Source organism: Ahaetulla prasina, chromosome 14 (assembly GCF_028640845.1).
Source record: "Ahaetulla prasina isolate Xishuangbanna chromosome 14, ASM2864084v1, whole genome shotgun sequence".
NCBI classification, from domain to species: Eukaryota; Metazoa; Chordata; class Lepidosauria; order Squamata; family Colubridae; genus Ahaetulla; species Ahaetulla prasina.
Genome location: NC_080552.1, coordinates 7278195 through 7303985, shown reverse-complemented (window position 1 = coordinate 7303985; position 25791 = coordinate 7278195). Strand labels below are relative to the sequence as shown.

General features: G+C 42.8%; 1 protein-coding gene across 3 annotated transcripts in view; it reads left to right on the top strand.

The window, feature by feature from the left end:
- The window catches only part of RBFOX1 (RNA binding fox-1 homolog 1), a 634773-nt gene that overhangs the window by 554170 nt on the left and 54812 nt on the right, over positions 1–25791 (top strand). For all 3 annotated transcript variants that reach the window (XM_058157660.1, XM_058157659.1, XM_058157658.1), the window contains one exon: positions 19553–19617. In XM_058157660.1, coding sequence (XP_058013643.1) covers positions 19553–19617 — 65 coding nt within the window. The remainder of the gene's footprint in view (positions 1–19552; positions 19618–25791) is intronic.

Genomic DNA, 25791 nt, shown 5'->3' with positions numbered 1-25791 from the left:
AATGCCTGAGAATTTTGCTTTATCTAGAAAAGAAATATCCAAGAAATTATCAACAATTTTTCTCTACCTCTCTCTATTGGCAAATACTGTATTTTGAAAGCCCATCTGCGTGAGAATTTTCCTCTTGTTGTGAAGGAAAAGAGATCTGTCCTTGGGAAAGAAGCAAGGATCAAGACACTCTTAAGAGTCAAGTTTCAGGAAAGTTAATTCAGTCCTAGGGGGAAAAAAAGAATGTCTGAGACAGGAACAATAATGGAACCAGGCCCTGGGATTGAAACGGGGCAAAGTGAAACATGACGGGGAAACTTTTGAAAAAGTTACTTGGAGAGTATGAAAAAGAAACTCAAAATAACCCAATCTTGATTTAACAGAATGACAGAGCTGTGAACGGACTTTGGAGGTGTTTTAATCCAATCCCCAGCTCAAGCCAGAGACCCTAGATTAGATAGATTAACAGAGTTGGAAGGGACCTTATAGGTCATCTAGTCCAACCCCCCGCTCAAGCAGGAGACCCTACACCATTTCTGACAAATGGCAGTCCAGTCTTTTCTTGAAAGTCTCAAGTGATGAAGCTCCCACAACTTCCAAAGGCAACTTCTGTTCCATGGGTTGATTGTTCTCACTATCAGAAAGTTCTTCCTCATTTCTAGGTTGAATCTCTCCTTGGTCAGTTTCCATCCATTATTCCTTGTCTGGCCTTCAGTTGTTTTGAAAAACAGCTTGACCCCCTCCTCTCTGTGGCAGCCCCTCAAATATTGGAAGACTGCTATCCTATCTCCCCTGGTCCTTCTCTTTACTAGACTAGCCAGGCCCAGTTCCTGTAACCATTCTTCATATGTTTTAATCTCCAGTCCCCTAATCATCCTGGTTGCTCTCCTCTGCAATTTTCTAGAGTCTCAACATCTTTTTTATAGTGTGGTGGCCAAAACTGGATGCAGTATTCTAGGTGTGGTCTTACTGAGGCTTTATAGAATGGTATTAGTGCCTCCCTTGATCTTGATTGTGTTCCTCTGTTAATGTAATTTAGGATTGCATTGACTTTTTTGGCTGTCGCTGCACACTGCTGGCTCATATTTAGCTGGTTGTCCACTAAGACTCCATTCTGACCAAATGTCTGTCCAACCTCTTCTTAAACTTCTCCATTGATGGAGCACCCACAACTTCTGGAGAAAAGCGATTCCACTGTTAGGAAATGTCTCTCTATTTCTAAGTTGGTTCATTCCTTGGTTAGTTTCCATCATTGCTTCTTGTCCTACCTTCAGATATTTTGGAGAATAGGTTGACCCCTCTCTTCCTTGTGGCAGCTGCTCAAGTACGGACCACTGCTATCCTGTCACCCCTACTCTCTATTTTAAAGGCAACTGGACTTTCTAATGATTCTTTAAGACCTTCCTTTAAGAATGTTAACGACTGGTTGATTTCAGAGAAAGTAAATCCCTTCCATTCCCCATCAGTTAGTTAGAACTGAAGAAGCTTCTTGGATGAGAAGCAAAACATCTTAAAGAAAAATTTTAAAAAGTCCAGTTGCCTTCAAAATAAAGGCACCTTTGGGACATCCGTGATCTGGATGAATGAGAGCTTCTGTAGACAATGTCCCCAGAATATGTCCCCAATAGCTGTGTACCAGTTACCCATAATCCTTGATGATAATGATGATGATGAGGAGAGTATCCATAATGTTGTACCCAACCTTTGGTGATTCTATGGGCCAGGTCTCTCCCCATCCTCTAATCTTGCACTACTTGTTTGAGTTTTCCATACTCTGGTCAAGATCAACTATGAAGTGTCCAGCCATCATGTTCTTTGTGTTCCACCCCTCCAAGACTGAGTGGCTGTGGATGCCGGCATCCCGGTACAGTCAGCTGCAACCACGGCTGACTGTTGGGGGCGAATTATTGGCCCCAATGGAGAGGGTGTGCAATTTGGGGGTTCTCCTGGATGGACGGTTGTCCTTTGAAGATCATTTGGCGACCGTCTCCAGGAGAGCTTTTTACCAGGTTCGCCTGGTCCGCCAGTTGCGCCCCTTTCTAGACCGGGATGCCTTATGCACGGTCACTCATGCCCTTGTCACTTCTCGCCTGGACTACTGTAACGCTCTCTACATGGGGCTCCCCTTGAGGTGCACCCGGAGACTTCAGTTAGTTCAGAATGCAGCCGCGCGGGTGATAGAGGGAGCCACTCGTGGCTCCCATATAACACCGATCCTGCGCAGGCTGCACTGGCTACCTGTGGTTTTCCGAGTGCACTTCAAGGTGTTGGTTACCACCTTTAAAGCGCTTCATGGCATAGGACCGGGATATCTTCGGGACCGCCTTCTGTTACCACATGCCTCCCACCGACCGGTACGCTCTCATAGAGAGGGCCTCCTCAGGGTGCCGTCAGCCAGACAGTGCAGACTGGCGACCCCCGGGGGGAGAGCCTTCTCTGTGGGGGCACCTACCCTCTGGAATGAGCTTCCCCCAGGACTTCGACAACTTCCAGACCTCCGGACCTTTCGCCGCGAGCTTAAAACATATCTATTCTTTCGAGCAGGACTGGCTTAATAGGGTTTTAAATATGGATTTTATTGGGGTTTATTTTATATTTTGTATTGTATTTTAAATTTAGGCTATTGGAATAAGTTTTTTTTTTTGTTTACATTTATACCCCGCCCTTCTCCGAAGACTCAGGGCGGCTTACAGTGTATAAGGCAAATATTGTTTTTATTGAAATGTATCGTTTTTATTTTATCTGCCTGTTCACCGCCCTGAGTCCTCCGGGAGAAGGGCGGTATACAAATTAAATTATTATTATTATTATTATTATCTTTGATGGCCTAGTTTCCTTTTACCACTAACTCTTCCCAACATAATTGCTTTCTCCCATGAATTCCCCTGCATGACATGGCCAAAATAAGTGAGACCCAGTTTTGTGATTTTGCCTTCTAGTGTTGGATGTTATGTGCTCTAGTACTTGCTTGGTAGTCACCTCTGCAGTCCATGGAGCTCATATCCTTCCTTTTATTCAACCAAGGACTTCGCCCCCCTAGATTAGAAACTCTGAGGCACCAGTTCTTCAGTCTCATAGTTTCATTTCTGCCTGTACAGAAATTTATTCTGATCCTGGAACAGTGTGGGACATGACCAACATAAACATTGGGATTAGGAACCATGAACAGCATCAGACCCATACTGGTTCCTCCTGCCTATCTCAAAAAAAACCTCAAGAGGAGTTCAAAATGAAAAACCATTTCAACATTCCTTCTAAAAGTGTAGGCAGAGTCATTGTTAGCGCAGTGGTTAGAATGTAGTATTGCAGGCTAATTCTGCTGACTGCCAGCAGTTCGATCCTGACCGGCTCAAGGTTGACTCAGCCTTCTGTCTTTCCGAGATGGGTAAAATGAAGACCCAGATTGTTGGAGGTGATAGGCTTGTAAGCTGCTTAGAGAGGGCTGTAAGAGCACTGTTAAGCGGCATATAAGTCTAAGTGCTATTGCTATTGTCCTTCCTTTCTTCCTTCCCTCCCTCCCTCCCTCCCTCTATCTCAGTGGTTAGAATGTAGTATTGCAGGGTAATTCTGCTGACTGCCAGCAGTTCGACCCTGACCAGCTGAAGGTTGACTCAGCCTTCTGTCTTTCCGAGATGGGTAAAATGAAGACCCAGATTGTTGGAGGTGATAGGCTTGTAAGCTGCTTAGAGAGGGCTGTAAGAGCACTGTTAAGTGGCATATAAGTCTAAGTGCTATTGCTATTGTCCTTCCTTTCTTCCTTCCCTCCCTCCCTCCCTCCCTCTATCTCAGTGGTTAGAATGTAGTATTGCAGGGTAATTCTGCTGACTGCCAGCAGTTCGACCCTGACCAGCTGAAGGTTGACTCAGCCTTCTGTCTTTCCGAGATGGGTAAAATGAAGACCCAGATTGTTGGAGGTGATAGGCTTGTAAGCTGCTTAGAGAGGGCTGTAAGAGCACTGTTAAGTGGCATATAAGTCTAAGTGCTATTGCTATTGTCCTTCCTTTCTTCCTTCCCTCCCTCCCTCCCTCCCTCTATCTCAGTGGTTAGAATGTAGTATTGCAGGGTAATTCTGCTGACTGCCAGCAGTTCGACCCTGACCAGCTGAAGGTTGACTCAGCCTTCCATCCTTCCGAGGTAGGTAAAATGAGGACCCAGATTGTCGGGGGCGATAGGCTGACTCTGTAAACCGCTTAGAGAGGGCTGTAAGAGCACTGTTAAGCAGTATATAAGTGCTGTTGTTTAATCTACAGAGCCTTCTATGTCCCTGCCTTTTGTTGTAGGGTGCATGTTGTCAATGCTCTTTGTGTGCAGCGGCGTTGCAGGGAACGGGCAAATAGTAAGAACAAACAAGCTAAGCCAGCTCTGATTCTGGAATGAGTTCTAAAGAGGCTTCCTAATTAAATTGGGTCTTAATTTCAGTGCGAAATCAAGGACTTGGAGGGAGGTCCACCTCAAACAAAGCCCACCGATGTCTCCTCTCCTCCCATTAACTCTCGGTTAAATAAGAGGAGTACCTTTCAAATCCCAGTAGAGATGGTGATGGGCAAAGTCTAATTGGAATGTAAATGTTGTTTGTCTTATCTATGGAGACCCAGTTCTGGCTGTTAATTGGCATGTAGGGAGATCATTTGGAAATGGTTGAGATAACATCATGGTCCGTTGAACAGGAAGTAGGGCTGTTTTCACAGTTTGATCATCAATGCATCAGTGCACGCCATTCCTTCCCAACATGTAAGCGCATCTGTGTGTTTGCTTTGCTTCGCTTAATTGAACAGCTTCACTTGTCACATACAAGTAAATGTTAATTCTGGGGATGGAGGAATTGTTTATTACAGGAATATCCCATAACCCAGTCAAATTTTGGATTTGAAATGTATTTCAGACGGGATGCTGTAGGTTTCCTTATCCAACTTACCCCAGGTTTTGATTTAGAATCAAAACCGTTTTCCTCTGCCCTAAATAGAATGACATTTCAATGAGCAGGAACAAAGCTTTTTTAAAAACAACGTATCATAGAATAACAGAGTTGGAAAGGACCTTGGAGATCATCTAGTCCAACCCCCTGTTCAAGCAGGAGAGCATATACCAATTCATACAAATCACTGTCCAGTCTCTTCTTGAAAGCCTCCAGTGATGGAGCACCCAAAATTTCTGAATGCGAGGCGTTCCACTGGTTGATTGTTCTCACTTTTAGGAATGTTTTCCTTAATTCTAGGTTGCATCTCTCCTTTATTAGTTTCCATCCATATTTTCTTGTTCTATCTTTGGATGCTTTGGAAAATAGTCTGACACCCTCATCTTTGTGACAGCTCCTCAAATACTAGATGACTGCTGTCATATCTCCCCTAGTCCTTCTTTTCACTAGACTAGCCATATACTTCATCATTAACTTTTTATTTCTTTTTCACACACAAGTGAACATACACAAACATTTTGCTAGTTCCTTTTGGGGTAATCTGTATTATGCAAACTAGAGGGGAAAATAACACCATGAAAACATAAAGCCATACAAGTATTTAGGCCCTATTAAGCTTAGTTTCTCTAATTACGTTTTCTGTAATTTACATTTAGAAGCCATTATTATTAAACAATTTTTGTAATGACACAAATTAACAGATTCCCAAATTAAACTACACCATTGCACTATCTCAAAATTAATGCAGATGCTCATAATGTTTCCATTGCTGCATGCTTACAAAATTCAAGTCCAGTAGCCATCACAGACAGGTTCATTGTAACTTTTAAAACTAGAAAGCAACATTCTGTGGCCTTATTGCAATAGTGGTCTTCTGTACTAAAACTCATTTTGCATAATGAGATGATCAGCATATACAGTAGTGGACAAAATTGTGGAAACCTTTTGTGAAAAGTGTATTTTTGAGGTTTGATGGCTAATAACACTACTTTTTTTTTTTTTTGAGTTTCAAGATAATCCTATCCCACTACTGGAATGGCCTGGGAATAGCCCAGACCTTAACCCAATTGAAAATCTATGGAGCTGACTAAATAAACTTTTTTACTCAGAAGCGACCCAGCAATAAAACCCAGTTAAGAGAAGCCATCATTCAAACTTGGTTTCACATTAGAACAGCTGCAGAACTAAAAGACTTGGTTTGCTCCATGGGAAGACGTTGTAAGGCTGTCATTCATTGCTAAAAGTTACCCAACTAAGTATTAAGTGACATGGGGATAATTTTGGTATATCTAGTTTTTTCTATGGTGACAATTTTTGTATATCTCATTTTTTCTACGTGTTTCCCTTTTCTTCTTTCTACCCTCACTGCTATTCTAATAGCAAATCTTTCATAAAAGTTATTGCATTACATTCTTGATTAAATTAACTTTCCATTGATATATAATTTTATGGTACTACTCTCCAAAAAAAAATGATTTTATTAGCTAGTTTTAGAAAATACACTTTTCCCAAAAGGTTTCCACAATTTTGGCTACTAATGTTGTTGTTGTTAGTTGCGAAGTCGTGTCCGACCCATGTTCCTCCAGGCCTTTCTATCCTCTACCATCCTCTGGAGTCCATTTAAGCTCATGCCGACTGCTTCAGTGACTCCATCCAACTATCTCATTCTTTGTCGTCCTATTCTTCTTTTGCCCTCAATCTTTCCCAGCATTAGGCACTTCACCAGTGAGCCCGTCCTTCTCATTAAATGGCCAAAGTATTTGAGTTTCCTCTTCAGGATCTGGCCTTCTAAAGAGCAGTCAGGGTTGATCTCCTCTAGGACTGACCGGTTGAATTGCCTTGCAGTCCAAGGGACTCGCAGGAGTCTTAATTTTAATTTAATTTATTTTTGTCACACAGTGTATATAAGCATAAGCATGAAATAACTATATTAATTGGATATAATGAAAGGAAACAATAGGACAGGAACAGTAGGTACACTTGTGCTCTTATGCACGCCCCTGGTCTTCTCCAGCACCAGAGTTCAAAAGCCTCAATTCTTTGGCGCTCAATTCTTTGGCGCTCAGCCTTTCTTATAGTCCAACTTTCACAGCCATACATTGCAACTACTGTAAGATGTATTTATTTATTTTATTTGTATCCTACTTATTATTTTTACAAATGAGGCAGTGAGCATACCCAGCACACGTTCCTCCTTTTATTTTCCCCAAGACAACAAACTTTCTGAGTTGGTTTGGGTGGAGAATGAGAGAGAGACTGTTCCACAGTTACCCAGCTAAGTTTCACAGTTAAGGCAGGACTAGAACTCCTCAGTCTCCTGGTGATTGGTCCACAGTCACCCAGCAGGCTTTCATGGCAAAGCAAGACTTAAACTCATGGTCTCTTGCTTTCTAGCCTGGTGCCTTAACCACTAGACCAAACTGGCTCTCAAAAACCACTCTATCCTGCAAAGACTGTGCAAATCACAGTCTTTGCAGAATAGAAAGTCAAGATTCTCATGAACCCTGCAGAAGTGTGAATCCCTACAGTTTCTTTGTGTTTCATTTCTCCTTTGTTCTTCATACTCAGACCATTCTGGCCTCAGTTCCCCATCAGTTGGAGAAGCATACAGATGCAAAGGGAAAAGATTCAACTTTACTAAATCTCAAGTTCTGTCAGTAGGCATGCACACAAGATAATCTTAGAATAGAATAGAGCTGGAAGGGATCTTGGAGGTCTTCTAGTCCAGCCCCCTGCTCAAGCTGGAGAAGCTACACCATTTCCGACAAGTGGCCGTCCAGTCTCTTCTTTAAAAACCTCCAGTGATGCATCACCCACGATTTCTGGTGGCAAGCTGTTCCACTGGTTAAGTGTCCTCACTGTTAGGAAGTTTCTCCTTAATTCCAGACTGCTTCTCGCCTTGATTAGTTTCCATCCATTGTTTCTTGTCCTGACTTCAGGTGCTTTGGAGAATAATTTGACACCCCACCCCTTCTTCGTGGCAGCCCTTCAAATACTGGAATACTGTGATTGCTCCCTTAGTATACTAGTATATTGTATCATGTTTGATGGCTATATTGGAAAAGCCAACACAGTTATTATTCTTTCAAAGAATAAGGGGATTGGTGAATAAGGTGAATAAGCAGTGGTGGGATTCAAATAATTTAACAACCACTTCTCTGCCCTAATGACCAGCTGGAGTAGGCGTGGCTTGGTGGTCATGTGACCATGTGGGCGTGGCCAACTCAGTGTCACTCACATCGATGGGCGCATCACCTTAGCTGTTACAGTGTAAGAGGGTTAACCAGAGAGACAGTTTCTGTAAGCAGGGCAATAAAGATTAGGCTAGAAACAATACCAGAATCAGTGGTGAAATCCAATTTTTTTTTTACTACCGGTTCTGTGCATGTGGCTTGGCGGGCGTGGCAGGGGAAGGAAACTGCAAAATCTCCATTCCCACCCCACTCTGGGCCAGCCAGAGGTGGTGTTTGCCGGTTCTCCGAACTACTCAAAATTTCCACTACCGGTTCTCCAGAACCTGCTGGATTTCACCCCTGGCCAGAATGTTTCCTTCCTGCCTTCCTTACAGGATTAGCCCTGTAAAGTGAAAAAAACAAAACAAAATAAGATTTCTTCCAACAACCAGTTGTCTGAACTGCTTAGAAAGTTAGCAACTGGTTCTCCCGAATAGGTGTGAACTGGCTGAATCCTAGCACTGTGAATAAGGACCTGCCCCAGCTAGTCTCCCAGGAAAGCAAAGCTCTTGAATCCATTAAGTTGAATCAAAATAACTTTTACTAAAAGAAAGTGGTCGCAGTAAAGAATCAGATAGACTCTGAAAAGTCCCAGGCAAAGCACCCAGCAATTCTTTCATTTTCCCAAACCCAACCCCCATCCCGCACAACCAGTGTGATGCTGCAAGGTTGTTTTGAGAACACGGAGGTGCTAGGCAGATAACAGGTCACTCTCAGGGCATGGAGGCCTTGGAACCAGGCTGGAACTGGCTGGGAGAGAGTCTGCTTCGTCTCTGAAGACAATCCCCCTCCTTAATTCCCAAGCAATTACAGCAAAAGCTTGCGAAAAATTACAGCAAGCCCTCCTCTCCCCTCCTCCAACAGAACAGCAGGACAGGGATCATCTAGTGCAGGGGGGGGTCAAACACAAGGCCCGCAGGCTGGATCCAGCCCATGATGTGGTCGGATCTGGACTGCTGGGCTTTCCTGGAAAATGTAAGGAGCTAGCCTACGTCGCTTCGACTCAGTCTACCCAATGCAAACAGGAAACGTGCCAGCAGTTTGGGGAGTGGTGTCAAGCTGACCACGCCCACCCAATTGGCCACTCTCACACAGTCAAGCACTCCCACCCAGCCCCCAGCCCCACCCCCTGAGGTCAACCACAGCCTTGATGTGGCCCTCAATGAAATAGAGTTTGACATCCCTGATCTAGTGCCAGTTCATAGCAACCAAAATTTGTAGGTTTGAAGCAGTGGTGGGTTGCTACCGGTTCTCTCCAGTCCGGAAGAGCCAGTAGTGGAAATCTTGATATGAGAACGAACCAGTTTGCTCCTAATGTCAGCTGGGCCCTCCCGCCGGCCCCCGCCCTATACCTACCTTTATTCCTTTGTTTTTAGCTCAGCTGTAAGGCGCAGCAGAGTGGATTGCCATGCCTCAGCTGTTCTTTTACTTAATGCGTTTGCGCGAAACGCAAGTTTGGCACGCGTGTGAGTGAAGCGAGCATGCGCACGACGATTGCGCGCAAAACGCATGTGCGATGCGAACCGGTAGTAAAACTGGTTAGAACCCACCACTGGTTTGAAGGCAGGGATGTCTACGGGGGATAGTATAGATGAAACTGTACCTATTATTTTACCTGTATCACATAACCTGCATGACCTGTAACCAGGGGTGTAATCCAGCAGATTCTGAGAGGTTCTGGAGAACCGGTAGTGGAGATTTTGAGTAGTTTGGAGAACCAGCAAACACCACCTCTGGCTGGCCCCAGAGTGGGGTGGGAATGGAGATTTTGCAATATCCTTCCCCCAGGAGTGGGGTGGGAATGGAGATTTTGCAGTATCCTTCCCCCAGGAGTGGGGTGGGAATGGGGATTTTGCAATATCCTTCCCCAGGATGGGGTGGAAATGGAGATTTTGCAATATCCTTCCCCCAGGAGTGGGGAAGCAATGGGGATTTTGCAGTATCCTTCCCCAGAAGTGGGGAAAGAATGGAGATTTTGCAGTATCCTTCCCCTGCCATGCCCACCAAGCCACACCATGCCCACCAAGCCACGCCCACAGAACCAGTAGTAAAAAAAAATGGATTTCACCACTGCCTGCAACTATTTTGTAGCTAAATGTCCACTTCATTTGTATCCCTTCTTTAAGCATCTCCTTTTTGACAATATCTACCAACGTGCTACCTATTTCTTTTTTTTAAAAAAAATGGTTTTGTTTCTCTTTGAAGCATCTTCCACATTTTATTCCATGGCAGGCTCTTCTCTGCACATGGCTGAGTTACCCCGTCACCCTCGTACGATTTATTATTACTGCAACGCACGGGAACAGAGACACATTGTGCCTACATTCCTCTCCACCTCATCCCATCTCCGGCCTTTCTCTAAAAATTGGGGTTTTCAGCTAGGAATGTCCACAAGTTATAGTAAAAAAAATAATAATAATGTCAAGATGGCAGGTTATAATGGCATCCTCAAAGTTCTACTTGCTTTTTATGTGCATTGTCGGTTGTGCCATCTTGACCTTTCTTTTTTTCCCTCAAAGCAAACCCAATGGACATCGGTACTTTTAGCTGATAGTTTTTGGTTTTTTTTAGGGCAAATTTTTTTTCCCCATAATAATTCCCACAATTTGACCAGTGTACAATACAATCACTTATCCAACAATCGATCCTATACTCAAATTATGCTCAATCCAGGCTATTCGACTGCCATTCCCTCCCTTAATCCTTTCTACCCTTCTCATCCTTCTTCGACTTTCCCCACCATCCTTCTCCTCGCTTTCCTACTTCCCCGCCTCTTTTCCACTTCTCACTACCATCCTTTCTAACCTTCTATCTTCTCCTCCTCCTTCTCCTCCTATCCTTTCTTCTCCCTCCCTTCTTTCCTACCTACCTACCTGCCTACCTACTTTCTTCCTTCTTTACTCCTCTTTCCTTACCCTTTCCCTTCGGGAGTGGTTACCGAGCAGCCCCGACTTTACACCATTCCAACTTGTTTAATTCTACCCTTATTTCTGTACAATGGCAATCAATCAACTTATAATCTTCCCCTTCCCCCCCACTTCCGCCCTCCCCCCCAAGACTTCCCAGAACAGAATACAGGGTATTGTAACTAACAAACATAATCTAAAATATAACATAAAACATATTCCATTTCACACCATCAAACCATCACACTATCAATTCCCTTCTTTCTTAAACTCTAATACATGTCAATTCCTAACTTCACTCAAAAACTAATTGATATTTTTTAATCTGATACCTATTTTGAATATAATCAATCCACTTTCTCCATTCCAAAATATATTTTTCTTGTGTACAGTCTTTCAAATAGGCAGAATTTTTTGCCATTTCTGCTAAATTTGATACTTTACTAATCCATTCTCCAATTGTAGGTAAGTCTTCTTTCTTCCAATATTGTTAGCTGATAGTTTTGAATGTCCTTCCAGACTTTCTTTTTCCTATATATCTTTCATGGTTACATCTCTAACACCTAGTAAATAAGAACTTCTGGTAGGATACCATCCTTTGGTGTCTATGGAGATTCTCAATCATCCAGATCATGGTTTTCCCAAAGGTGCTTTTTTCAAGAAGCAACTGGACTTTCTGTTTTTTCTTTGAAGATGTTTCGGTTCTCATCCAAGAAGCTTCTTCCACTCTGACTGGATGATGGAGAACCGCACCTTTGGGATTGTCCTCTAGTCCAGAGTAAATCGTCATTGGGCGTAGAGCAATCTTCTTCCCTATTCTTCTTCCAATGACATTTGTTTTCTACATGGACATATTTGAATCAGAGTTTTCAAGTACAGATATCTCCATATACATTCTGAAATAGCATAAGTGAGGAAGAAGGTTTTCATCTCACTGAGGACTGGTTTCATGATCCATTAATCCCCAGCGTGTAGGAGATTTCTAGAACTTTTGCAAGCCGTAGTTTTAACTCTAGCAGGTTTAAATCCAGAATTAAGTCCTAACCAAATTGTAGCTTTATTTTTTCTCCAGACTGTTCCAACAATACTGTTGGCAGTAAAATTCTGTATCATTTTGCCAGATTTTCCAGTGCGCATGACACAAATATCGCATTAGTCTGCAAATCTTGAAGCACGTGGCTATTTTCACATTAGCTTTTTTTTTTTTTTCATTTATTAGACTGATAGTCCATACAACTTCATCATGAGTATGATCAAGTGCTAAGGTGGTTCTGCTGAGTGGTGTAGGTTTCCGTTCGAGGATCAAAACTTAATTTGACTTGCAGAATCCTAATTAGTAGCAGCCTTATTTATGTATTTATATCATGCCAGAAGCTGAGCATGTTACCAGATATGTAGCGAAACAGTACTGGGTGTAAAAGAAAAATATAACAACTAATTAGAGTCAAATTGTTCCATAACATGAATGTCACGAACTCACTTCCACAACTGAAAATCTAATTCACAGAATAAATGCCACTAACTGCCACATAAATAACGTGCAAATCAAAAATCAACAACTGATATAAACGGTCCACCTCCGCGAATTTCCTCAAATGGTAAAAGGCCAACCATAACATAGGAGGAGACATTTCAGAAGAATATCGTAAGGCAGTGTTTCTCCAATGTGGCAAGTTTAAGATGTGTGCGCTTCAACTCCCAGAATTCCCCAGCCAATAGCAATAGCACTTAGATTTATATACCGCTTCATAGTGATTTACAGCCGTCTCTAAGAGGTTTACAGAGTCAGCCTATGGCCCCCAACAATCTATGTCTTCATTTTACCCACCTCGGAAGGGTGGAAGGTTGAGTCAATCTTGAGCTGGTCAGGATTGAATTGCTGTCAGTGGGCAGAGTTAGCCTACAATACTGCATTCTAACCACCGGGAGGGAAAGAGGGAGGGAGGGAGGGAGGTAGGAAGGAGGGAAGGAAGGAAGGAAGGAAGGAAGGAAGGAAGGAAGGAAGGAAGGAAGGAAGGAAGGAAGGAAGGAAGGAAGGAAGGAAGGAAGGAAAATAGCAATAGCACTTAGACTTATATAGCACTTCACAGTGATTTACAGCCCTCTCTAAGAGGTTTACAGAGTCAGCCTATTGCCCCCAACAATCTGGGTCCTACTTTTATCCACCTTGGAAGGATAGAAGGCTGAGTCAACCTTGAACCTGGTGAGATCTGAACTGCCAAATTGCAGGGAGACTGCAGTCAGCAGAAGTAGCCTGCATGTTCTGTCCCCCCACCTCAGTCCGGGAGGCACATGAAATGACTCAATTAGCCGGGAATTTAGTCCACGGCAGCTATCAACTCTGGCAGCAAACTAGTGAGCGTCTGCCAAGGTTTTCTTTTATCTTCCTTGATGCCGGCGTGTCAACCAGGAAGTCAGGAACAAACAGCAATCCAAGCCAAATGCTCAATTAGCTCAAGTTTTCTCCAGTCAGTTTGATTTGTCCGTCACGAAGTAGTAGAGCAGCCCCTCCTGCTTTTATACCCTGTGGGGTGTGGCTTCGTGACTCAGCACTTTCTAGGCCTGCCCCACCCCTTCTTCTGTTGTTCCCGCCTCTCTTGTCTATGAAACCTGGGATCTAACCAGGACTGATTGTCCACAGCTGGGTCTGGAAGCATTGCCTGGGCGGGAGGAGATACAGGAGACAGAGGCCTCGTTACGTCCTCCACCTGGCCTGCCTCTGGCTCCTGGAGCTGAGCCAGAGAGGCCGGCCCTGCGGAGGGGAGCCCTGACGGTCCTTCCCCCTCACTCTCTGAGTCACTCTCTGGCAGGGGGCCAGGCCCGAGGGGGGGGGGCTGGAGCCACAACACTGCAGTACAGCACTCTAACCACTGCACCACCATGGCCCTTCCTTTCTTCTTTCCTTCCTTCCTTTCCTCCCTCCCACTTAGCACTTGGACTTATATACCACTTCATAGTGCTTTTACATCTCTCCCTAAGCGGTTTACAGAGTCAGCCTCTTGCCCCCAACAATCTGGGTCCTCCTTTTACCCACCTTGGAAGGATGGAAGGCTGAGTCAACCTTGAACCTGGTGAAATCTGAACTGCAAAATTGCAGGGAGACTGCAGTCAGCAGAAGTAGCCTGCAGTACTGCACTCTAACCAATGCACTACACGGCTCATCACCAGGAGACAGTAAATTCTAGTCCCACCTTAGCCAGGACACTTCTGGGAGTTGAAGCCCACATGTGTTAAACTTGTCTGGTTTGCTAATAAAAAAAAAAAAGAGCTCTCATAGGAGTTATTATTTTAGCAATGGACGTGTCAAAGACGGCCAACAACACAAAACTGGGAACAGATGCCTTAAACCTCAAAATGAAGATGCGTTGCTCTTGCACGACGGAACCAAAAGGACCCCTTGGTTACTTACATTCAGAGGCACAAGTGTTCAATCTACAAAGCCACCAACGCTCTACCATACCAGGGTTTGAGTCCACCTGGGAAAAAAAATATATTACTGGGAAATTTCACTTCTATGCTCTTTGGCCCACTCGGTTTTGAAAACGAGAGGTTCTACAGGGGCCAACTAGATAAGGCAGCTTCAGCCCACGATGTGTTCACATTACCAACCAGCTTCCAAATACAAATTGGCTGGTTAGCTGGACAAGAACACCGTTTCAAAATTCAGAAGAGCTTCATCATCCTTGGCTTGTTTTAATGTTCCCCCCTGTAGCAATTTTGCTTCTGTGATGCAGGTGCTGCCTTTGTTGCGTTTTGCTGCCAGTTCCATGGGGGACATAGATTTGCAAGCGATCTCCCCTCTCCTTTCTCTAAATGCACAGGGCATTCTGGTTTATTTCGCTCACATTACCTATCAGATAACAAAGACAATTCTGTTGTCCTTAAATGTTGCCAAGCTTTGTTGTACTGTGTGTAAACTCTCCCCCTCCCGCCACGAGCTGTAATGGAAGCTCATGGTTATGCTAATGGTTCTGCTCTGTTTTGTTATAGCGGTCTCTTTTTTTCTTGGTCTATGACTGTCATAAAATCTTATCTATCCCCACCATACCAGGATGGCATCCCCCAAAGTTGTGTTTTATTTGTTTTTCCCCCCACTGGCATCACAAGTGCAGAATAAAAAAGCAGAATAAAAAATGCAGGGCCAAGAACAGGAATGAAAACTGGTCTGCTTTCCCGGCTTAGACCAAAATTTGTGTTGTGATGGTGCCTACTTAAATTCATGCATTTAATTCCCCATGCATCCCCATGCATCACTTAACCTTAAAGTTTTTATTTCTGCTTTATGAGTGTGCATTGAGAGAGAGGAATAATAAAGCTGAGTTTCACAGGAATGGAATGGAATGGAATCGAATCGAATCGAATCGAATCAAATAGAATAGAATAGAATAGAATAATAGAGTTGTAAGGGATCTTGGAAGTCTTCTAGTCCAACCCCCTGTTTAGGCAGGAAACCTTATACCATTTCAGACAATTGGTTATCCAACATCTTCTTCAAAACTTCCAGTGTTGGAGCATTCACAACTTCTGGAGGCAAGTTGTTCCACTGAGTAATTGTTCTGTCAGGAAATTTTCCTTAGTTCTAAGTTCTAATTCTTCTTAGTTCTCTCGATTAGTTTCCACCCATTGCTTCTTGTCCTGCCCTCAGGTGCTTTGGAGAATAGCTTGACTCCCTCTTCTTTGTGGCAGCCCCTGAGATATTGGAAGACTGCTATCATGTCTCCCCTAGTCCTTCTTTTCATTAAACTAGGCATATCCAGTTTCTGCAACCGTTCATTGTATGTTTTAGTCTCCAGTCCCCTAATCATCTTTGTTGCTCTTCTCTGCACTCTTTCTACAGTCTCAACATCTTTTTTACATCGTGGCAATCAAAACTGAAAGCAGGTTTTGTGTGGTTACATCAAGCTTCAGTGCTGCACAGCACCACAAGCCATGCTAGGGGTTTAAATCCAACAGCATGTCCTACACCCAATCTCCAAATTTTTTTTACATCGTGGCGACCAAAATAGGATGCAATATTCCAAGTGTGGCCTTACCAAGGCATTATAAATTGGTATTAACATTTCACGTGATCTTGAATCTATCCCTCTGTTTATGCAGCCTAGAACTGTGTTGGCTTTTTTGGCAGCTGCTGCACACGGCTGGTTCATATTTAAATGGTTGTCCACTAGGACTCCAAGATCCCTCTCGGAGTTACTACTATTGAGCAAAGTACCACCTATACTGTACCTGTGCATTTTGTTTTTCTTGCCTAAATGTAGAACCTGACATGTAGAATGAAGAGCAGAAGATAGGTATTGTATAACAGCTTTGATTTTTAGAAGGCCAATGGGCAAGTCAGAACTCACCTGGAAGATCTGAGTCTTGAAGGACCCATGTTCTAGTCTCCACTGGAGGAAGAAGACCATCTGATGACTTTTTCGACTAGCTGGGATGAATCCCTGGGGTCAACAAAGAAGGGAACAGAACTTTGCTTGCTTCGGGGCAGTCAATTATTTGAAACCATGATCACATTCTGACTTACCGATTGCAATTTTGGTCAAAAGTGATGTTGGGTCCCCGGTTTGAAAGCAGCTTCCTACTGACTTGTTTCTGTCTCCCATCCAAACACCAAAACCAACCTATTAAAATGTAGGCAAATCAACCGCAAACAGGAGCAGCTAGAAAAAAGGAAGGAGAAGCCAGACGTAGTATTGACCAAGTCAACATTTGCTTATCCTCAAGACAGATTTGGCTTGTGAATGAGAGCCCATGGTTAAAATGAACTTAGTATGAACTCGCATTGCCGTTGTAGCTAGACAACTGCACAGATGACTGAATTTCCAACGCATTATGAAGCATGCTTTGCTTTAACGATGGCTTGTTGCGTTAACTACAATTGGCTTGGTCTTTGCAGCATGCCAAACCGTTAACCATGACGTAGAGACATACTCTTGTCAAAGCCCTTTCTGGTTTACTTGGCCTTATGTCTCTTTCCTTTGCTTTCTTCTTATTATTATTTTATTTATTCAATTTTTATACTGCCCTTCTCCCGAAGGACTCAGGGCGGTGTACAGCCAAGAGTAAAAAACAAACAATACAATATACAAATTTAAAATACTAATTAAAAAACTTATTTTATAATTGGCCTAAAAAACTTTAAAATATATAAAACTAAAACCCCATTAAAATTAATATTAAAAAATTTAAAATCGTTAAAATTTAAAATCGATAAAATTTAAGCCAGCCCCACGCGAATGAAAAGATGTGTCTTCAGTTCGCGGCGGAAGGTCCGAAGGTCAGGTATTTGGCGTAAACCCTTATCAGTACACTTAAGCCTTTTAAAGATGTTTGTAGTCCTCCCATACCTTGATGAAATCTACTTCCCTAAATGCTTTGGAATTCCCTCCTGAGGAAGTTACCCATAAGTTTCTTCCACAAATTGCCTTTCCTTTCAAGCCCCTCATGGAGGCCTCTTAGCCATTCAACAGTTTGTATCAGCAGGTTTCCAAACCTGTCGTTTTTAAATTGGGGGGGAATCTCTCCAGAGGAACCTCCCAATCATGGGAGGTTTTTAAGAAGAAATTTGTCCATAATAGTATAGGGTCTGATGCTTCAGCAGAGGTTGGACTAGAAAACCTCCAAGGTCCCTTCCAACTCTGTTATTTTTTTTTATAAATCTCTCCACTCAGTCTTACCAAGAGAACGGTGATCAACAATATTTGGAAATGTACATCAGGTCTTCTGATAGCAAAACCTCATCTTATTGGCTATTACCAAGGGGAAGATGACTTTGAAAAAGCTTCCATGACATGCAAGACAAGGCAAGGAGTGGTTGGGAGGGGGAGTGTTGTGACTCCAGCCCCCGAACCTGGCCCAATGCCTGAAAGTGACTCTGAGAGTGAGGGGGGAGGGCCGGTAAAGCTTACCTCGGGAGCACCGATGCCTTTGGGCCCGGCTCCAGGAGCCAGAACCAGACCAGTCGGAGGACGTAATGAGGCCGTCATCCCCTGATTCTTCCCTTCCTCAGGCTGCGCCTTCAGACCCAGCTGATAATAATAATAATAATCAAGCTTGGATTAACCCGTGCTTCAGACGATTAGAGAGGCAGCGTCATCAAAGGGAAGGGTGGGGCAGGAGCCCCACCCCACAGGATATATAAGGAGCTTTGGGACTGCTCGCACTCCACGGGGAGCAAAAGATTAGCTGAACCATTTCAAAGAGAGCTGAAAGTCTTACTCTGCGAGTCATTTGTTTGAACTTTGGCATGCAGCTGCGATTTCTCTGCCAGGACTGATAAGAGCCGTGAATCCACTGGCTGAAGGCCAGCTCGTTACTCCGAAGTGGGGAAGGAGACAGAACATTGAGGGGTGAGGAGCGGCCAGGTGAGGCACCTCTCGATGTGAGTGACATCGAGTTGGCCACGCCCACCCAATCACATGGCCACCCAGCGACACCCACAGAACTGGTAGTAAAAAAAAAAAATTGAATCCCACCACTGGTCCAAAAAGTATTTTTCAAAAAGGCAGTTGGATTCTCTTAGTTTTTTTCTTCTTCTTGGAAATGTTTTGCTTCCCATCCGTTCACTTCTGAAGTCAGAACTGAAGAAGTTTCTTGGATGAGAAGCAAAACATTATTATTATTATTATTATTATTATTATTTTTTAAAAAAACACCAGTTGTCTTTTGAATAGCATCTTTGGGTAAAACCATGACCTGAATGATTGACAACCTCCATAGGCATCTCTACAGCAGAATATGAAAAACCTAAAATGTTGTAATATATTACATAATATTATGTAATATTACAAATATATTGTTATTACATATATTTGTTTTGTATTTTGTAAATGTTTGATGTATGTGTATGTCTTCTTTCCTTTTCTTTCTTTCTTTTTCTTTTCTTTTTTCGGTTTTTACCTTTTTCCGTTATGTTTTTGGTTTTAAAAATGTAAAATACTCAATAAAAACTATTTTAAAAAAAACAAAAACTAAAATGGCTTATTTTGTAGGGTTTATAATAACAGAGTTGGAAGGGACCTTGGAGGTCTTCTAGTCCAACCCCCTGCCCAGGCAGGAAACCCTACACCATTTCAGACAAATGGTTATCCAACATCTTAAAAATTTCCAGTGTTGGAGCATTTACAACTTCTGCAGGCAAGTTGTTCCACTTATTAATTGTTCTAACTGACAGGAAATTTCTCCTTAGTTCTAAGTTGCATCTCTCCTTGATTAGTTTCCACCCATTGCTTCTTGTCCTGCCTTCAGGTGCTTTGGAGAATAGCTTGACTCCCTCTTCTTTGTGGCAGCCCCTGAGATATTGGAACACTGCTATCATGTCTCCCCTGGTCCTTCTTTTCATTAAACTAGACATACCGAGTTCCTGCAACCGTTCTTCGTATGTTTTAGCCTCCAGTCCCCTAATCATCTTTGTTGCTCTTCTCTGCACTCTGTTGTGGGGGAATGTTGGAGGGGATTGCACTTGGCTTGCCGTCTGGATTTTCTTCTCTGATTATGAAATCTTTGTCTTGCAGGGAGGGTACGCAGCCTATCGGTATGCCCAACCTACTACCGCTACTGCCACTGCCTACAGTGATAGGTAAGATTTCCTTTTTTCTACTGAATAGATCCTTGACTTGGGAAACACAATGCTCTTTGGACCCACCTTGGCTTTTATGTCACCATGGCCTTTCCTTGCTCCATGCAGAGCAAGAGCTTCTAGACTTGAAATCGATGAATAGCTGTGACTAAAGCCGGATGGTTCTTTCTCCAGTGAGGTAGCCTCTATTTGTTCCGCATCCGTGTCCATCGTTATGATAAACAGCATCCCACATTCCTGGAGGGTACCAGTTGAGGAAACTGGAACTCACCTATTCATCTATCAGGGACAACATGTCAGCATGAAAACTCTACTTTCTGGAGAGAAAAAGAGAGAGAAGTATTTACAAAAGGACATGTTCCCCAAAGCAGTACATTAGGGAAATGGGTATGCACGAGCAGGAGAAGGTACATGAAAATGCATGTGCAATTTCCTGTGGCTTTTGAAAAATATTTACAAGCAAGCATGAAAATTAGATGAAACAAACAGAGGATAAGGAAAGCGATAAGCGGAGGCTGCTATCCCTCCTCTCTTCTGTAGTCTTATTTCCACAACATATTTAAACCCTTAAGCCACTGAATCAAGTCTTGGTATCAGTAGCAGGATGTACATCGAAGTAAGTCTGCATTAAAGCATTAATTGTCTAACAGTATAAGCCTGTTTGGCCTCTATTCAAAAGTAATTTTTCAGTGTCTTAGTTACTGAGGAGTAAACCTCACCTCTCACACCTCTGAGTAAACATACCTCAGATTGCCCTGTAAACAGAGCGTGCTTAAGCTGGGTCCTGAATTAACTTTTTTTCTGAGTGCTACAATGCACTTAATCATTAATGTAAAAAAATCCAGCTGTTTTTGAATACGACATGAAACCATAGCAGAAACCTAAACCAAGGTTAACGATAAAACCATCTAGCTTCAGCTTATTGCAAAAAAAATGCAATTGCGGAGTTGTTAATCCGCTAGGAAGAACTTCTGTAAACACAGTTATTGATTTCCTCAGGGGAATTAAATCTATTATTCAGTGTCTCTCTTTGCAAACCCTGGAGTTTCTCACTTCTGCCCATTAGCTGGAAATCAACAAGAACAGGCATCATCAGTGAATACCCAAGGGGGCATTTGCAAAACTCCCAAATTAAATACTAGTTAAAATGTTTCTAAAATTAAAGCAGCTGAAATCTCACGGGATTGTGAAATCTGGTGAGAGCTTGGTTATTCGTCTTTGCAAATGACACTGGGGGAAAAAAATCCGTCTTGGAGGCAAGATTGCTGAATTTTTGAGATTTAGACATTAAAAAAAAACACCTAAGAATCTGATGCACGATACATTTTCAATTCTATACCTTACAGCCTCCAAATAAATTCAGCAGAAATCAAATGCGGTTCTTTTAAATACCAAACCGAATGGAAAATCCCATTAGGCAAGAATAATAGTTTTTTCTCCAGTTACAATGAAATCCACATTCAGCGCTCAAGAAGGAGAGAAAGAAAGACACTTAGACTGTTAGCTAAGAGAGGGTTTTGTTATTGTTTTGGGTTTTTTTGCATTTCCATCACGAGACCAGGCAAGGAGATTAGAACAAGAATCAGATTTAGAGATCTGCCGTAGATGGACAACATTTTCAAGAAGCATTACGGAATGTTATTCCATTTCAAGGCAGAGTGAAACAGTTCTTAGGTTGGGCGCCTAGATTCTCAAAATGCTGTTCCTGGATCACTTTCTTAAGAGAAATATAGATATATAGATTTATGTGGAACAATGAATGTTCAAGCTCTTGCATGCCGTGTTGCCTTCCCAATGTGCTTAATCATGTTCTGGCGGTGAAGACAGACACGCACGCAAACATACACACACAAACGTGTTTGATGACTAAGACAAATTTTGCATGAGCTGGCTGAGGCATGCTGGGTTCTGACAGGTAAGCAAGCTAACCTATTTGTTTCGTTTTGTTTTTCCCGGACGTCCGGATTCTTAGCCGTGTCTCTCTGGTTCTGCTGTTTGTGCCTGATGTGCAGATGGAGATAGGCTTGGGGTTTCTTTTCTTTTCTTTTCTTTTCTTTTTCTTTTCTTTTTCGTTTCCTCTTGAGGAAAATGGATGGCAAGGAAGCACAGCTCAAGAATTCACATTTCATTTCCACAAAGGAGTCTCGTTGAGCATGTAGTCACTTAAAAAAAAAGTACTTTCTCCGTGAGCTTGCAACGCTGAGGAGATTGCTGGGTCATTGAGAGCAAACTGCCCCCAAGAGGTCTTACTGACGTTACTTAAGAGACTTAAGCAGCAGACCAATAAACGAGGAATGTTTTAATGCGGGGAATCAGGGTCTTAGCAAATGTCCTCCAGGTTTTCCCGTCTTGAGGGGCTCTGGAGACAGTAAGGAGGATGACCTGGTGGCTGGGTGTACATCAAGGAATGTCCTTCAGCTTGGTTAAATTAGAAGCCGTGTGCAAGAAAGCACTAAAACAGGTTTGCTAATAGGAGCATGGGGAAAGCATAACTTTATGGAGATGATACGAAACAACGTGAAGTTTCGATGCAGCCAATAGTAGCACAGGGTATTAGCATTCCAGAAAACCCCCACCTCCAACTCCAAGTAAAAACTCTGAAGCAAACATCTTTCAAAGTTCTATTTACTAGGATAGGTAAACTGGCACATCTGGGAAAACCTGAATCTGAAACGTCCAGGTTTTCCCTCAGTAAATCAAAAAAACCATCCCCTCACTCCTCAGTCGATCACATGCTCCAATCGCCATCCGTCCCATCTCGAGACAGCACTCCGACCACTCCTTCTCCAGATGCAGGATCGGCCTGACCTTGAGGACAGGAAGAATGTTATTGTGTCTAAAGACAACCCCTCTACTAAATCCCCCCCCCCTACTTTCCCACACATGAGAAAGTGGCAGCATGGAAGCTTCCGGCCTAACATGGCGTCCAAAGCTGACAGGGGGCTATATTAACAAAACTATACAACTGCGGAGTGTATACTTAGAACATGGAGTATAACTCACAACTGTGTGTTCTCTCTTTGCGTACACCTGGTGGTGTTGCTCTCCCGCGAAGGGTTGTTTGATCAACTTGCTGGTTGATCAAGTGATGGAAGTCATCTTCATTTCTTCTAGGTCCAGCGAGCAATCTGGGTAAGAAATGTCAAATCTAGTGTTCTTAGTGTTCTTAGGTGAGGAAGGACAAACACGTGTTCAGCTGGAATTTCATGGTAGATAGGAATACGCAGGGGATAGCAGGTGTGCAAATGGGGAGGGAGATGATGCTACTAGTAGTTTCTTGTGAGAAAGAGAAGGATTTTGCCTCCACTTCTGCAAGGCACAGGGCAATGCGCAATTCATAAAACGCAAACCTTTGGCAGGTAGTGGCACCCACTATCCTAACCCCACTTCTCAGAAACCAAGGCACCATTCCAGATTTATCCTTTAAAAAATCCCTCAGCGCCTCCCAAATTTGAAGGCTCTGGGGAGATAGTGAGAAATGGCTATAAACAAATACCTTTGTGGAGCTCCAATCTATTGCCAAACCGTCTGTGCAAACTACTTTTTGGTGGAGTGAAGTGAAAAGTGGGGAGTGGGGGAAGACTATCCCACTCATGAATGAAGCATCTACGCTTTGGTCCAGTTGCGATGATTTAGCCTTTTTTAGATGCTTTTGGCTGGATGGTCGAGCCTTCGTGTACATATTGTGAATGAAGCATCCCTTGGATTGCAGAACAGAATGCATTGGAAAACAGACAGGCAGTGTTGCGGTGTCTGGCTTTGGGGAAAAGATGGATATCTGCTTGGTAAAATGCAATGGCTTCCACAATCAAACTAATTCGATCCAAAGTTATCCACTCGATCCTAGGAAGATCCGTTCCAGGGTATTTAGAAAGGTCCGTGACCATTCTCAGATTTTTCCTCCCCTTTCTCCGCAAGCTACCATTCAAGGTGAATTTGGAATAAGGATGTGCAAAAAATAAATCTACAGGTAGATAAGCATAACAGTAATAACAAGGTATTATTACACATAAGCCAAACATAAACTAAAATTTTCCCTTTTAACCCAATTAACCTCATCCAAGTCTTTTCATTTCCTAACCTCCCCCATAACATTCTAAGATAATACATCCTTATTATTCAAAGGCAATCTGATATCTTTTAATCTGATATCTATTTTGTAAATAATCAATCCATTTTTTCCATTCAATTAAATATCTTTCCTGCGTATTGTCTTTCAAAAAGGCTGAGATTTTTACCATCTCAGCCAAGTTGATAACTTTCAATATCCATTCTTCTATTCTTTTTTCTTCCAATATTGTCCAATCAGCAGTCTTGCTGCTGTTATTAAATTCAAGATCAATTTAGTCTCAGTCACCGTACAATCCATTATAATTCCCAAAAGGAAAAATTGCAGCAGGAACGGGAAGCCGGGGGGATGGGGAAGGGATGGGGAAGGGGTTTTGAGGGGAGTGGGGAGAAAGGGGGGAAAATGTTTGTTTGTTTTTTAAAACTTTTTTAATAAAAAAAAATAAAAAAAATAAAGAATAACAGTTGCCCCGGAAGTCATCAAACATGTGATGTTTTGAGTGAGCAAAAGCAGATATCAGTTGCCCATAACGATAGGATTTTCTGAGCCTTTCAGTGGCCTATCCTTGAGTATTTCACTCATATATTTTTTTTAAAAAAAGATCTTGTACAGAAAGCTTGTTGTTCTTCCTGCCTTTGCTTAGAAAGAAGAAGGCAGCTGATCCCCATGCCTGTGCCAAGGCATTGTGTGTAACTCAATAGCATAGGAAGAATTCCGTTAGCACAAATTCACAGGTGCCTTGGCACTCCCAACATCGCTCTCTTGATCTTCTAGCCCTACTTTTTCAGTTTTCTGTGTTGTGTTGTTTACTTGTGTTGTACAAGATCCCCAGAGTCCTACCTGAGAATGCATTTTCAGATCCCAATCTTACTTATTTATATATTCCAGCATTCTTTGAAGCAGCCTGCTCGGGATACTTAGGCAGTCTCTAGCCCTGTTCAGTCAATTGTCCAAGTGTACATCAATCCAGGAGAAACAATGATCTTTCCACGCTATGTCTCAATGGAGTCCTTAATGTTTTCGTCATGATTATCTGTAATAGGGGACCCTTGCAAAGATATGTGCAAACCTCTGGTTCACCCTTGTATAATGTGCTTATAACGTGCTCCTGCTATTGACCAAGACTGTGCAAATCTCATGCTGAAGTCTCGAGTATACATGGACATTTCTTTGTTGTCCCTCAAGGTGACTTAGATCTTATCTGTCTAAGCAGGACTTCCTCAATCTTTCTTTGACAAACACTCGGTCATTCTGAGCAAAATATTGTGTATCTTTTATCAGCATCTTAAGAACTCCTGAGATGTATTAGTGTGCTGTTTTCTAAAGGCGAACATCTTACATTTGATTTCAAATATTGATGAGGTTGTTAGCACCAGACCTGGGCAGTTCAGGAATTAATCAGTTTTCCCTATCCCTTTGTCAGGGAATTTTGATTGCTCAGGATCTCCAGATGGATTCATCTTCTGGCATAGTGCTATTTTCACTCTGGCCAAACTATTACATTGTCCACATCTTTCCATCCGAACATATTTTAGAGACTGGGTGAAGGACATGCTGTTGCATTTAAACCCCCAGCATGGCTTACTAAAGTTTGATGTACCCACACAAAACCTGCTTTCAGTTTTGGTCGTCACGATGTAAAAAAGATGTTGAGACTCTAGAAAGAGTACAGAGAAGAGCAACAGAGAAGATTAGGGGACTGGAGGCTAAAACATATGAAGAATGGTTGCAGGAACTGGGTGTGTCTAGTTTAATGAAAAGAAGGACTAGGGGAGACATGATAGCAGTGTTCCAATATCTCAGGGGTTGCCCCAAAGAAGAGGGAGTCAAGCTATTCTCCAAAGCACCTGAGGGCAGGAAAAGAAGCAATGGGTGGAAAGTAATCAAGGAGAGAAGCAACTTAGAACTAAGGAGAAATTTCCTGACAGTCAGAACAATTAATCAGTGGAACAACTTGCCTCCAGAAGTTGTAAATGCTCCAACACTGGAAGTTTTTAAGAAGAGATTTGACAACCATTTGTCTGAAGTGGTGTAGGTTTTCCTGCCTGGGCAGAGGGTTGGACTAGAAGACATCCAAGGTCCCTTCCAACTCTGTTATTCTATTT